We start from the raw sequence: 15,918 nt of genomic DNA, 5'->3' as shown, positions 1-15,918 counted from the left end.
TAGATAATTAATTCTCTGCATGACTAAATTGTACCAAAATTCGTCCTTCTGTAAGTATTGTGTATAAGTAAGTTGGCATGACGTTTCGATCCTAGCAGGATCTTCTTCGAAGGCTAAATGACAAGTATACAGAAGAGACAAAAACACGCACAGAATACAGACAGGTTAATGAGCATGGTGAACACATAGAGAGATGTAAGGGGATTATTAGAACAGGGATGCAGAGAAAAAAAGAAAGAAACCAACAAGGGAAGAGGAGAGGTCGGAGATAAACAGTGGAGGGACCAAAGAGAGGATTAAGGGAATGGGGTAGGGACTATAGACTGGAGAAGGACGAAGGTGTGGAGAAAAAAGGGTGGAAGAGAACTATGAGAAGAGGAGTGATCGTTATTTTGAGAATGTAGTCTGATGATGAGGTACACTTTGGTCCGCCGGAGTAGGAATGGGTGTGACATTTACATGACCTGCAATATAAAACTCTGACCTGCAATGATTGCAACAGAGAAAGCTTGGGATATGTCGGTCTTTATAAATCGGTACATCACATGGATACGGTTTCAAATCAACATCTGTTGGCTTCCTACAATACCCTTGAAAAACTAGTGCAAGTAAATGTGTCAAACATGTTAATCCAAACTTGCCATCTTATCGATTTGTGTGTGGCAATTCCGTATCATGATTCTTGCGCAATAAGCAAAGAACTCGATATTATGGCGTACTATGCATATATGAGTTGTTACACCATAGACATACGTAGTTAGTTAAGCTCACTTTAACTGACTAATAGGAAACTTGTTTCACGGTTTTCGGCATATCAAAATTGACTATAACCTTTAAGCAGAGATCCTCGAAGCGGAAGACGAAAAATGCCATAGACAACATAAGTAACAACAAGTATACGGTAATTTATTCATAACATTACATTCATTTCCGAAGAAATATTGCATGTGTCATCTATACCCCGTTGATAATTTTGTCTCCTGTGCTTTTCCACCCAATTAATAATTTCTGATTTTAGGGTTTATTTTGATATTCTACATTCCATTTCCTTGATATATTCAATGATAGCTAGTGATATTTTGTTAAAACGTGATATTTGTCACTAATTTGGTACTGTATAGTTCAGTGACGTCAACACTTGTGAGGTCTTTTTTTCCAAGCAATTTACTTACTTCAGATTGTTATTGAGTTATCCTTAGTCAAGCTATAAACAAAATTACACAACCCCTGTGAACACTGTTGAATTGGACGAGGGTTGAGTTTATAGTTATACTCACCGAGTGGACAACACATGAACGGAGCACTTTGTAACCTATCAAATTGAAAGCTAAAGGGATAGAATTAAATTATGTCAAGAGGTTTTAAAGGGCAAAATAAATCAAACCTTCGTTAAAAAACCCGCAAGGTAGTAGATAAGAGGGAGAAAGAAAGAGGTCATGCATGCATATTAATGCATATGTTGATTTAGCTGTGATAACCCATTAGCAGAAGTTGATTGTTTTAACGCATTAATTACTGCAAACAGGGATATTTACGGTTTTTTTTTGAAGAGGGCGCTTTCATACCGTTCCTAATAGGGATGTGTCTAGGTTCTGGGTCCAAACAGAGCCGTAGATACGGTTCTGGTTCCTAATGCGCATGATCGATCCTGCAAAGATTTTGTATAGCACAGCTGTAGCGTTCTCAATATATGTACTGGTTGTGAAAATATGTTTAAAGAGATCTCGTCTGCAATTAATTACGAGAAGAATCCCAGATGTAAGTCCAGTATATATTTCATTTCGACTCGTCTTAACGCATGGGCCCACTGGGCCCTGGCCCAGGGCCCCGCGATGCCATGGGCCCCGCAATCGTAGTAACCCCATGTCTTAATATGGGAGGAAAACTTATTGAATAGGCCATTATGCCTGATTGAATTCGATACTTGACAACTTGTGACAAGAGTTGGTGAAACACTTGAGAGTTTGACATTAAATATTCGAATCTGAGTTGGCAACCCTGGAATATACAATGCCCCGAAGGCTTACACAGAGAAACTGTTACTCCGTAACTATAAGAAAGAGGAAATTGCCTCAGCCACGAAAGGCATAAAATTTGCAAACCGTGGGCAATACCTCACTACCAAACCTAAACAAAAGGAACCACCACTTGTGTTCAAGCTCACCTATACACCCCATATCAAAACCACGCATTTGAAAAAAAGCACTTTTGAAACATTGGCACTTAATATCGCAACACGCGGAATTATCCAAACTGTTTCCAAAAGAACCGATTCTTGCCTACAAAAGGGCCAAGAGATGCCTTTATAGCTGCACTATGAGTCCATAAAAACTCGTGGACAGAAAATAGATGCATTTTGAAAACGAGACGCCCAGGCCGAATATAAAATATTCAAAGGCTATCTACTGATGAAGCTCCTCCTATAAAGTTTGAGAGCAGAAACCGGTCTAGTTGGTCATTAGAACCTACGCTGGTCTCTCCTACTATTAACTGAAAATGACTGAAAATATGCCAATACAATCACTAGGTCATTTTACGTCTCATGTGTGTGTTTGTGTATGTTTGCATTGGTTTCGATTATCATCGAAACCAAAAAGCAAGGAAAAGAACTTAAAACCAACCAAATATGTACGATTATCAAAGATAATTTCGGTAACGGGTAGTTTATGCTTTGATAGAATATTGAGTATACCTTTGATGGAAATCCAAAGTTACTTTTTTTTAGTGTGTAGATCGTTTAGAGGTGGACCTGTTTTATAGAACAACGTCCTGGGAGATGGGGTCTATTTATGTCTTTTTGAGGATTCTTAGATACAAAATAGTGCAATATTTGCAACCATATATTTTTTTTTAAAACATTTGAAGCAGATAGTATGAATATCTTCTGCAGCACGAAACACCACTTAGGACCCATGAAAATTTAGACCTATCCAAGGGCCGGTAGGTGTCAGTGGTATTAAAGAGATAGTCAAGAGGCTGAAATTGATTGCTTACAAGCAAACTGCTGGAAATCAGGGAGGGGAGGGAGGGGGAGGGAGGGCAGGTGCGTAGCTAAGGTGGGCGAAGGGGGCAGCCGCCCCCCCCCTTGAGCATATTTAAAAAAAATTAATGTTTTTATGATATCGCTAGTAATTTCAAAAGTGAAAATGCTAACATGCAACTTACAAGGCCTGGGAAGTGCCATTTCCAGCAATCTGGGAGGCCATTTCTGCCAAAATTTTCTTGTACCCTTCGCGCCAATCATGGTGGCACTTTGCTTAGATAGTTTTCAATGCCTTATCTACGGCTCTGATAGTTTGCCTACATTTTCGACCCTCCCTTGGCAAATTCCTGGCTACGCGCCTGGGGGAGGGAGGGGTAGGGAGGGTGGGTTGTCTCTTCATACAGATGAGGTAGGTACAAATCAGTTAGCCTAGAAATATAGAGAAGGAATTAAGAAACAAAATGAATTAAACACATATAATTCATGCTGAAAATGCACAGTAAGTGTTAATATTTATTCATTAAGCAGATTGCAAAGAGAGAAAAGTTCAAATATTTAGGAAACTGAGACTACAAAAACTATCCCACTATGGCATAAGTAATAACAAATGATGACAGAACGCATTTTTCTACGCTGGTTAGAAGAGGTACATCACATAGTGATTGGCGGGAACCAGGTGATCTTACTAATAAATTGAGTGATTTTAGAGAGAAGTTTGGGAGTGATGCGAAGTATAGCCATCACTTTCAGCTGATAACAAGGAAGTGTTTCTGGTCGTAAAATACACATATCCATTTTATGTAACAAGTCATGTGACTTGGTTACTGAATATAACTTTGTAAAAAACCGTCAAAAAAACCTAAATTGAGTTACTTAAAAATTAAACCTATTAATTTTGGTTTGTTCTTTACTTAAAGTTAAAAATCTGGTACAAACAAAATTTAACTTTTTCTTCAATATTTAAATGACATTAAACTTTTAGCCTAAAACTTAAATTTGAAAAAAAAAAAAATTGCACTATTTTCAAAAAAAAGAAGAATTTCTGTCTTGATTATAGTTTTGGTACAAAAAACAAACAAATAAACGAACAGAGCTACATCATTTTATCATAAAAAGATATGACACTGGTGAATGAATAAAACAAGGCAATACTAAGTACTAAGTTGGCTAAGCTGCTGCTGTTTCTATGAAATACAGTTCTACTCGTTAGCATAGTAGGTACTTTAAAATAAAAAAGATCCAGCGTCCAATTGAATAATGCTAAATGCAAATAAAAGAAATGAGCTTTGGCACATAATTTACATATCTAACATCGTAACTCCACAAAAGGAGAGGAAGCGTAGAAAAAACAAGGAAGAAAGAGATAGAGAGAAATCAAATACACGAGCAAACTTTGTAAAAGAATGTCAGCAAATATTGAGAGCACCACTGTGAATCCTTGTCCTTTTAAAAAGGACAACTTTTTGGCAGAATTTATTATTATTATTATTATAAGACCGGTGCTAATACAACACAAAATCCCAGGATTCAATGCGCTTAAACAAAACAAATCAAAAACAAAATACAATTGAATACACTTAACCATAGGTTTTTTTGAAATAACACGTCTTTAACGCTGATTTGAAAGTGCTGATAGAGGTAAGGCTTTGTATTTCTGATAGTAACTTGTTCCACAACAACGGTGCGACATGGCTATGTAACATGTAACAATTCGGCTTTTAACATGAGGACAATTACTAAATTGACCCCCTGTGTAAAGAGGTTTTAGTGACTCAGCAAATCTTCAAAAGGTAATAGATAGATAATGCAATGTCTTGACTAGACTGACTAGACTAGACTAGACTGACTAAACTAGACTAGACTGTCTGCCCTTTCTTTTTCACTTTATTTTGCAACATGATGTCTCTTCTTAAAGTCTTGAATTTCTGCCTGAATTTTGTTAACATGAGTTGTTTCATGACAGAAACTCCAAGAAAAAGTGTTTCTCTTGAGAGTTGTGGTCAATTAAGTGATAAAGACCATTACATTAAATAATCTCATATTTAACTTTGCAGACCTTCAGTACTGTCAGACTCTTGAAATTTTAGGAAATTAACAGTAAACAGATCAAGCATTAATAAAATACTTTTCCAACAGTCATTCGAAAATGGCTAGGTAGAAATAACTTTGATCCTGCTATGTTTCCTAGTATAAATAGGTTCCAAAGCTTCACCAAAGTAGGATTTTCCAAGAGAATTGTTCTGCTTGCATGTCATCCAAACACTGGGTGGTTGAACAAGCCTGGTGGGGGAGAGGGTGGGGGAGTAGGTTAGCCTGTCACCCCCATGTAAAGGGAGAGTGCAGTTGTTGTGAAGGGACAAGGAAGTAGTGAGTGCTGAAATTACAGGAGAATATAACTTTAAGCAAGGAAAGACATTCTGTTAACACTTCTTGTTAGTGTCTATCAACACTGACACAATATGAACAGCCTGGATAACACGGCTGTCAACACTGCTGTAAATATGAACATATTGAACACTCTGTCAACACTGCTGTTAAATATGAACAGATAACATGGCTCTATCAACATGAACGGATAACACCTGGAAGTTGCCAACACTGTTAAATATGAACAGATTAAACACTGCTCTGTGAACACTACTGTAAAATATGAAAAAAAATCATATAATCAAGGTTAATATACAGCTGTTTAATATGAACAGTTATGTTCATTTAAAGCTATTTTTGGCTAAGATTTTGATTTCTAAAAAAAAATTATACATATATCATTTTTTAATGAAAAGCTTTTGCATCAATGAATACATATATATGTATATGTATATTTATATATATATATATATATATATATATATATATATATATATATATATATATATAAATAAATATATAAATATGTATATATATATATATATAAAAATATGTATATATATATATATATATATACAAATATGTAAATATATATATATATATATATATGTGAATTCATCTATGCAAACGATTTTCATTAACAAATTGATCAAAAGAATACAATTATGCAAATATATACAGCTGTATTTAGCAATACAATTATTATTTAATATTATTTTTAATGAAAAGCTTTTGCATCAATGAATACATATATATGAATATTTATTTATATATATATATATATATATATATATATATATATATATATATATATAAATATATAAATATGTATATATATATATATATATATATGTGAATTCATATATGCAAAAGATTTTCATTAACAAATTGATGAAAAGAATACAATTATGCAAATATATACAGCTGTATTTAGCAATACAATTATTATTTACATCAGAGGTATTGCTAAGTAGATGAAGCTGATCATTAAAGATCAGTTTCAGCTTCAAATACTTGAATTAATCGGCAGGTAACAATGACATATAAATACCTGAATTTGAATTTGAAAGTGTGGAAATGTGATTGTAATAGTAATTTGGCAATGCTATCATACAAAGATCTTTCAAAAATATATATAATTTCTTTTTTTATTAAAATATAAATTAATAATTTAAAATTCAATTTTCTTTCTCATTTCAAACTTTTACTTATTTTAAGGAGGATAAAAAAGAAGAAATAAAAAGAGATGAAGAAGACTACCTTCTTATCATAATTTTTTATTTAAATTTCTAAACTTGATTACTAAAGTAAATATAAATGGAACCAAGAGTTTATTGAACATTGAGAAGAAAGCAGGGGAAACAAAGACTTCAACATGGCACAACATGGGACTGATTTTCCAGGGGGCAACTAAATTAATGTTTGCATACCTCAGAGATTTATTTATCTTATTTCATTAATCATCTTTCTAATTTAAATTTTTTATGCAAATCAAATGGGTTAAGTTTGCAAAGTAATGTTACTTCCTCCCTACAATAAGATACGAGCATAAATGATACTGTTTAAAACATGAAAAAATTTATGTTCGCTATTTAAGGATATAAGCATTAATGCTCCCAAGATTTGTGTCTACAACCTTGAGAAAAGAGTTTCTTTTCTTTTCAACATGTGTAGGATGGATTAAAGTCTAGGACATATGTTGCTTAATATGGGTAAATTTGTAATTTTGATTTTCTAAAGAAGACTATAGTTTTTTATCAGAAAAAAATTGCACCCTTTTTCGATGAAAAATGAAAACGCTTCACACCCTTGGGAATGTATCATTGAACCGATCCCATGGATCTCAAGTGAAATATGTTTGCGTAAAATTTGAAGTGACCTAATATTACCAGCTGCTGCTGCTGCTTTAAAATTTGGAAACAAATCCTAAGCATCTGTGCTGCTAAAGCTGAGTCTGACAGACGGCTCATCGTGGTCCTCGTTTCCGTATATGTCCGCGAGCCTCCTGAAGGGTGGTCCGAGGTCCTGTAGGTAACCAAAGTCCTGCGATGACCCGGTACTGCTGCTGTTGAGAGAGCTGATGCTACCCGCCGAGGAACCGTCTCCCTCGTCCTGGAATTCTCTGGTTTCGTCCTCAGGGCCGTTCTCCGAGTTGTTGTCTTCTTCGTTGATTCTATCCGTAAGATAGTCTCCAACGTTGGGTTGGACTGCCAGAGAAACAAGAGTAAAATGAGAAACACCCATACCATAACAAGCTGCAGTCAATTCTTCTTCAACAGACTTAGTTATAAATTGAGAAACAGGACAATTTTGAACTGTACATTTTCTTTTCGTGTATAGGGCTGCCATGTTTATTTAGGGTGTTGTTTCCACAAAACTCTCTCATTAACTTTTGATTTTTCATTTATAAATATATTCCGTACTATTTTGATCTGTATAACTCTTTAACTGTTTTTCATATACTATTTATAAAAATGTACTTTCATGCATTTATACTGGAATTTTAATAAACTTTGGATTGCAACAGACAGGCAAATTCCCTTTACTGCTAACAGAAATATAAAAGCAAGCGTTTTATATCAGGGGGGAGGTCTAATATGACTAGAATTGTTAAATTTATGGGTATGGACACCCCACATTTGGATGGAATGATGGCAAAATAACCCCCCCCCCCCAAAAAAAAATGTGTGAATGTGGCTGTGAAAATACACAGTATCATTATACCAATGTCTGAAAGTGGTTTGCCCTCGTACAAGCTTCAAAGTGTGTTTTAAGTGAAAATAGTTACAAACATGATTTTGGGGGATACCGTGTTTTTGATTGATATCACCCTGAATGATGAATACATCCAAAATTAAAGCCAAAGAGAGGAAGAATGCTTGTAACATACCAGAATGCCTCCTACAAGAATACTACATCTGTATAATCAATGTTCAAATGTTATATTATGTATGTATGTATGTATATGTGATCTTCCCGCAAGCAGGAACTCGCGAAAGAAGCCATGGAGGCTTATAGACTCGCAAGCTGACCGAAGCCAATCTCTCGGCACACATTCATTTAACGTCCATGTCAGGAAGTTGTTATTGAACAACACCCTTGCCAGACGACACACATTGCTGTCGGCGGGGAATCGAACCGGGGATCTCATGACTGGGAGACGCCGGCGTTAACCACTAGGCTATATACACTCCTATATACACTCCTATACACACTCCTATACACACTAATGTTATATTATACCATAAACAAGACTTAACAAAAAGATAAAGGAAACCAGCAGATTGTGCTAGTAGTACTAAGTGTACCATTTGACTCCACAAACACTCCATGTACTTACATGTTACAGCGGCTTTGGCCGGCGTGATCCTTTCTGCTTCTACCAGAGGTTCCTCGATCGGCCTGATGGTCATCCGTTCCTCCTCCTCGACGGCGTCCCGGTACCGGTCTGGCGCCATCAGGACGCTGAGGTCATAGGTGTCCGTGTCTCCCTCTTCCCCTTCCTCGTCGTACCTGGCAAAGTTCTCGGTGGAATCGTAATCGATGGGCAGTATCTCCTTTTCGTACCTGTCGTCGATTCTCTTCTTGCACACCACCAGCATCAACAGGATAACTGCAGCGAAGAAACAAAAAACACACACAAAAAAACCCAGTAAAAACCTTAAACATTTCTATTATGCAGAGAGCATTCTCCTCTTGCTCTCTTGAAGAAGAAAAATTGAGACGTCAATGAAAGAGGGACGTGCTTACTGGTCTTCGTCTTAATGTAGCTGTATAACTTTCATTAACTTTCCAAATAATTACATCTTCCACTTTACCCATCGGTTTCACCTATGTCACTAATGTAACGTTTTGTACCAACACAATTGGATGAATTTCCTTGAGGTTGGTAAGTAGACTTACCAATGACCTATAACAAAATACTATCTCTCCCCTCCCAGACCCATCCACTCTTCCCACCATCTCCATCCCCCCAATCTGCATATGCTAGATGCTTTTAATGACACTCCCAGCCAAGCGCTTATGATATTTTTTTAACAAAGTTGATTATTTGACCTACAAGAAACACGAAAAATACACAAGAAAATATAAAGCTGCTTACGTATTCTGAGATTTATCAACTGAATTTAAAGTTTGACCATTCAAAACCGTTTGTATTTTTTTTAAATTTCCTATCTTAGTTTTATGGAAGGAAGAAAGGGGTGGGGGTAGGTGGGGGGAAGCAATTCAAATGATTTTGCATAACCGAAAGTTCTGACAGAATTTTAGTGAACCTTGCTTAAATATGATTTACTAACTTCATATAAATAGTTCATAGATAGAAGAGAAATCAAATTAGTTGTAAGGAATTTGGAGTGGAAGGGGACAAAAAATCCTCTTAGAAGTGAGTTTCAGTTTTACTTCCATACCTATCAATTTGGCAAATAGGAATCTGTACAGTGTCTCTATGGGGTAATTGGTCCACCTAGGTTGACATATGGACACAAAGTGAAATCTGTGACATCATAACCATGCTTGTACCGTTAAAAGTTTCGGGCGGTTGAGATTATTTTTGAATGTTACTTTCTCGTAAGTTGTAACTCTTTTGCATTTATGCTTTTGTGAATTTTTTAAATTTTTTTTATAACAATGTTTTGGGTAAATTTGCAACAAACGTGAAAAAACCTACACATTATTTTTTTAAATATTATATATACGGTCGGAAGTTTAAACTGAATTAGAAATAATTGACGTACTGATTAGGAACAGAAGGCAAATGGTGATGGCTATGATCGCCCCTGTGCTTAACACTAGATCGGTCACGATAGGTTCGCTGGTGACTTCGCAGGTAGGGCCGATAAACCCCTCCAGACATTCACATCTGAAGCCGTCCGGCTGAAGATCTATACAGGTACCACCGTTTGCACATGGACTGTCTGCACAAGTTACAGGAAGCCTAGCACAAAAAGAGACACAAAGAACAACAAAACAAAACAAGTGATAAACATTAATGTGGAGTGTTAGCTCAGTGCTTAACGTAGGTGCCTTCCAACCATAAGGTCCCCGGTTCGAGTCACTCCCAGAGTAATGTATGTCGTCCAGTTACAGAGTTGTTGACAATTGATAATTCATAATCATGGACGTTAAATATGAATGTAAGAGACTGACGTCGGTCAGCTTGTGGCTTTGATAAGCCAATAAGGCTTCTTCGTGAGTGCCTGCTTGCAGGAGGATCTAAAATACATACATTTAAAGACTATTGCAGCCAAAATGTTGAAATATCAAACTATGGGCTCTGTACTGGCATGTACAGTTCTATAGGCAGCTTTACAGTGTTCGTCGTACACATAGGGACAATATGTCGTGTGGATATGTTAGGAAGGGTTTGGTGTCTCTGGTTATAGTATAATAATACATTGAACTGAATGACTCCAAAACAAATTTTGGGAGTCGCAATCACTTAGCAGTAATTCTACCGACAGGGCCGGATCTATCCCATCATGCACTATACCCAGCCGTGGTGGTATTTGTCACTATAGTTACCGAAACATGAAATGTGATCCGCACTGGACAGTATCAATTCATTAAAATTAAATATTTTATATAATATATAGAAAACAATTAAATATTAAGAAAATAATATATAGAAAACAGCAGCAATTCTGGGTTTTAATTAAAAGCAGCGGAATAGGAAAGGATAGGGAATTTGATCATTCAATATACTGTATGTCTACACTTGGCTTACCTGCAATCAAATTCCCTCCAGATATCATAGCACTGATACGTTCCATTACAAGGGTTGGCCGCACAGGCGTCTGTATAACAGCCTTCTGTGACTCCCTGAGAATCAGACACGCCAGTCTGGTCTGCTACTAGGCCAAGGAATTGGTTGTTGAATCGGACATCTTGAGCACATCCTACGAAAGCCATCAAGTAAATTATAAATTACAGTAAGACAAAATCTTCAGCAAGGAATTACAAAAATGCTGGCTGTCAAACTTAAATTTTGAGCTAAGCAGGTTAAAATTTGCTGAAATTATTTGGAGCATACATTGCAATACTTACACACAAATGTTGCTTCAGTAATGGACTCAAATGAAATTCACACAAGCTGTAAAAATTTCTCCAAAACCTCCAATTACAACAAATTTCGACAGTCTTTTGCTAGGTGACTTTTTGTACCCTTCTGGCATATTTGAATTCAAACCGCTTTTTCTAACTATACAATTCTGGCTTTTTCTTAGCAATGGGGAAACAACAAAAAAACTGCAGCCACAGTAGTTTGTTACAATCAATTGTCTGTCACACTAATACAGCTGAAAACTTTTCTTTGCATTGTCCTCAAACTTGTTAGAAAGAACTTTTCAACACCTCCCCCTCCCCCCCCCCACTTGTCCTCCCACTAAGAAATACAAAGGTGGTCATCTGGAGTCGAAATTTCGCTCCCTAGTTATACTGATATATTAAAAGATATTCATCAATATCAACTCTAAAAATCTTCTCATTAAAGCTATGTCTACAATCGGGGAAGCTCACCGAGTAAGTTTTTGCTGACGACCACCTCTCGGACAAGCATGGCTCCTACTTTGAGACTGGAGAGATCCACATCGAGTTGTCGGAATTCGCTCTCCTGACTGGAGAACTCGCGGACGCTTCCCCCGCCGTCCACCTTGACCGTCACAAAGTTGTTGAACCGAGTGAAGGAAATGCTGTGCCACTCTCCGTTGTTGAGAGGATAGTGAGGCAGGGACTCTGTGACGGTGGTGTCGCCGAGGTGCCAGCTGGCTTGAAGAAAACCGTTAACCATCTAGTGAAAAAATTATGAAAAATTATAAATACAGAATGATCGATATTGCAGCCATTTTTTCTTCTTTGTTTCCTTGAATGGAAGGGCCTGTTGCTGGATCCTGAGACTATCTCACAGGTTTCTGACACAGCAGTTACTCAATGAGGCTTTCACAAGTAACCCTAGTGAATATACAAGACATCCATTGAGCACTTCATTTCCAGTTGATTTCTAAAGTTCTGGTGCCCAGATCCAATTTTCATATATTTTTGTATCACATAAAAAGAAGCTAATTTGGAAAATTACAAAACATTTAACTTTTTTTTACTTCCTTTAAATTAATAGGTCAAAGTTGCATGAAGCTTGTAATGTTTTTTAATGAACAGCTTTAGGCTGGGGCAGGGGGTGGGGGTGGGGAGGGGAGCAGGATTCAAGTGGTATCATAAATGTAACCAACTGTTTAAAAAAGAAAAGAAAAATGTATATAAAATATTAACACATGAGTTAAAATGTATAAAGATATCAATCTGAAAAAAAGTAAGGCTACCAAACTGCTTCAAGGAATGGAATGCAGAGGTTAATGTTATCAAAATTTTAACAAAATCAAGGGAGCAATTTGGCTGAAGTGCCGTTGTTATAACTTTCAGAATAACTTACTAACAAACAGTGATCTTTTGCTGACTAAAAAAAAATATGTGAAATTAGAGAAATGAGAAATAATATTCCTCTATAAGTCATCCCTCATACAGACCTCTAGTGTGATGTGTTCGTAGGTGTTTTCGTTGGCGATAGTCCAAATGAGGGCGTCCTCTGTCTGTCTCGTCCGTATCATGACGTAATAGTCAGAGACACTGGGATCAATTTGAAAGGCAGACAGGTCGTAAAGTACATAGCTGTCCTCTGCAAAGTCGTACTCGGGCAAATCTTTGATTGACAAAAGAAATAACAAAAATTGTTAATGACTATTTTATACAAGCTTTGACAACAGTTTCTAGATTTACGAAGAGAAATAATAATACGAAAACTGTAGTAATATATGTATGATATATTTTACAAATGCAATTGTGCTGCCCTACCAATTACTTCTTTATCTCTTTAGTCAGTTATTGAAACCCACTGACCTCCCTCCATTAATGGAATAATTTATCCCTACCAAAAATTTTGCCTAGATGTTTTGGATAATTCCTCTCAACTTTGTCTCCTATAAAATACTATGGCTTCTGTGTAGTAAAAGATCTATCATACAGCACAGAGCTGCATGGCAAGGGCTCAAATTTAACAAGAAGCTCATAGGAGTCCTTCACTATTTATAGCTAATAATTATTAATCAGGAGTGCTATAGATAATTAATGACACATCCGTGGGGCAAAAAGTAAGAATTACTGTTAACAGGGACATTTTTAATACCCGCCTCACTCACCCCATCAATCTTTGTACGTAAAACTTTTCATTTGAAAATGCACCCTTCGATACCACTGCCATAACAGTTTAGCATGCCTTGGGCATTTTAATAGGCTCTCGCGGTAGATCGCGGGAAATTTGAGCTGTGCAAGTCACTTTTCATTTTCTATGCTATAGCAAAGAAAATAGGCTTTGCTAAATAATTACATAACACACAGGCTAAAGTTCCAGACTATAATAACCTTGAAAGGTGAAGAAGTGGGCAGTGGCAAAAAATGAACAGCAGTCATAATAATGGGCGAATTTTCAAATGTCTGTAGTTGTGAAGTTGTAATTTTTTTACTTTCATTCCACCATTTGCAGTTAGTCTTGAATAGATAAGCTAGTTTTGATGTATGTCGTTATGGCATCGTGGGGTCAATTAGGTTGATGAAATCAAAGAAATGGGCGCAACAAGCTGCTTTAAATCTAAAGACATATGCGTTGTCCTTTATGTCACGCCTCCACTCGGATCCATGAGGCTTACCTTGGTTACAGCGAGTGCCTGTCCAACCAGCATGGCAGATGCAGACCGCTTCCGATGTTGTCGTATCACAAATACCGTTGACACAATACGGAGTGCTGTTGACGGTGCACAACGCGTCGGTCGATTCGCAACCTCCGATCGGGGCGCTCCCTTCGTAGCCGGCCGGATTAACCTCCAGGTCGTACAGTCTGCCGTCATGGATCAATTTCTTGATGCACCCGATAAAATTGTCCGCAGAGACAAACGTCGTGGAAGGGTCCAATCCGCCAAGTTGCAGAGGACGGTTACATTCAAATGTCCTGTCGAGATGAGAGATGCAGGTCGTGCCATTGAAGCCATGGTACAAATAGCTTGATACATGATATACATGATTGACCGTATGCACTGTCCGTGACCTCCCTCAAAATACCTCTAAATAACCATAGATTCATAATAATTACATGACAATGTTAACCCAAAGGCAAGTGGATCGAATGACTCTTGACGGCTGAAGGTAGTAGGTAACGTCTCATGCTTGTAGAGCACCACTAATAATAATATGAAATCTAGAGAAAGGGACGTTCAAAGCTGCATAGACCAGCAAATATTTACCTTAGCTGGTTAGAAATCTTTCAGTCACATGCGTGTTTAAGGTTCCTATCACTGTCACATTAGCTAGGTTTTTGCATGACTGAGCTATCAATGCATCCTTAAAGGTTCCTATCACTGTCACGTTAGCTAGGTTCCTGCATGATCGATCGGTGCATCCTTTAAAGGTTTCTATCACTGGCATATTAGCTAGGTGTTTGAACGATCAATCAGTGCATCCGTTAAAGGTTCCTATCGCTGTCATATTAGCTAGGTGTTTGAACGATCAATCTGTGCATCCGTTAAAGGTTCCTATCACTGTCACATTAGCTAGGTGTTTGAACGATCAATCAGTGCATCCGTTAAAGGTTCCTATCGCTGTCATATTAGCTAGGTTTCTGGATGTTCGATCAGTGCATTTGTTAAAGGTTCCTATCGCTGTCATATTAGCTAGGTGCTTGAACGATCAATCAGTGCATCCTTTAAAGGTTCCTATCACTGTCACATTAGCTAGGTTTTTGCATGACTGAGCTATCAGTGCATCCTTAAAGGTTCCTATCACTGTCACATTAGCTAGGTTCCTGCATGATCGATCGGTGCATCCTTTAAAGGTTTCTATCACTGGCATATTAGCTAGGTGTTTGAACGATCAATCAGTGCATCCGTTAAAGGTTCCTATCGCTGTCATATTAGCTAGGTGTTTGAACAATCAATCTGTGCATCCGTTAAAGGTTCCTATCACTGTCACATTAGCTAGGTGTTTGAACGATCAATCAGTGCATCCGTTAAAGGTTCCTATCGCTGTCATATTAGCTAGGTTTCTGGATGTTCGATCAGTGCATTTGTTAAAGGTTCCTATCGCTGTCATATTAGCTAGGTGTTTGAACGATCAATCAGTGCATCCTTTAAAGGTTCCTATCACTGTCACGTTAGCTAGGTTTTTCCATGATCAATCAGTGCATAAGCTCCTTTTAGTCAGTCAACATCACATAACGTCCCTGTCCCCCTCTACAAAACATTGTCACCTGACCACGACAGTTTCTAAGCAAAACTATAATTTGGTTCCTGACACAACTGAGAGTTCATGTTCACATTTGGTGATACTAGTTAACAAAAGTTGACTGTCATCTGGGCTATCAGATACAACCAAGGCACGGGTCCTTCTCAACTACCGGAACCATGAGAGTGTTTGCGTGAAAACCGTGGCAGACATGTGCCAACTTGTGTTGGGTAGACAGGTCTGTAACAAGGGAAAGTGGAATTTACATGGTTGTGTGTACATGATTGGTAGAAACAACAATCAACTGT

General features: G+C 37.3%; 1 protein-coding gene across 1 annotated transcript in view; it reads right to left on the bottom strand.

The window, feature by feature from the left end:
* Positions 1-6,232: 6,232 nt before the first annotated feature.
* Positions 6,233-15,918, bottom strand: part of LOC139964367 (neural-cadherin-like) — a 67,284-nt gene continuing 57,598 nt past the window's right edge. The window contains exons 28-34 of the mRNA XM_071965918.1: positions 14,044-14,342; positions 12,868-13,040; positions 11,867-12,137; positions 11,076-11,247; positions 10,087-10,286; positions 8,691-8,963; positions 6,233-7,557 (exon numbers count right to left, since the gene is read on the bottom strand). Of these exons, the coding sequence (XP_071822019.1) occupies positions 7,277-7,557; positions 8,691-8,963; positions 10,087-10,286; positions 11,076-11,247; positions 11,867-12,137; positions 12,868-13,040; positions 14,044-14,342 (1,669 nt within the window). The 3' untranslated portion in view covers positions 6,233-7,276. The remainder of the gene's footprint in view (positions 7,558-8,690; positions 8,964-10,086; positions 10,287-11,075; positions 11,248-11,866; positions 12,138-12,867; positions 13,041-14,043; positions 14,343-15,918) is intronic.

The sequence above is a fragment of the Apostichopus japonicus genome, chromosome 3, assembly GCF_037975245.1.
Source record: "Apostichopus japonicus isolate 1M-3 chromosome 3, ASM3797524v1, whole genome shotgun sequence".
NCBI classification, from domain to species: domain Eukaryota; kingdom Metazoa; phylum Echinodermata; class Holothuroidea; order Aspidochirotida; family Stichopodidae; genus Apostichopus; species Apostichopus japonicus.
Note: the sequence above shows the minus strand (reverse complement) of the source record. Positions and strands in the feature narration are given on the sequence as shown.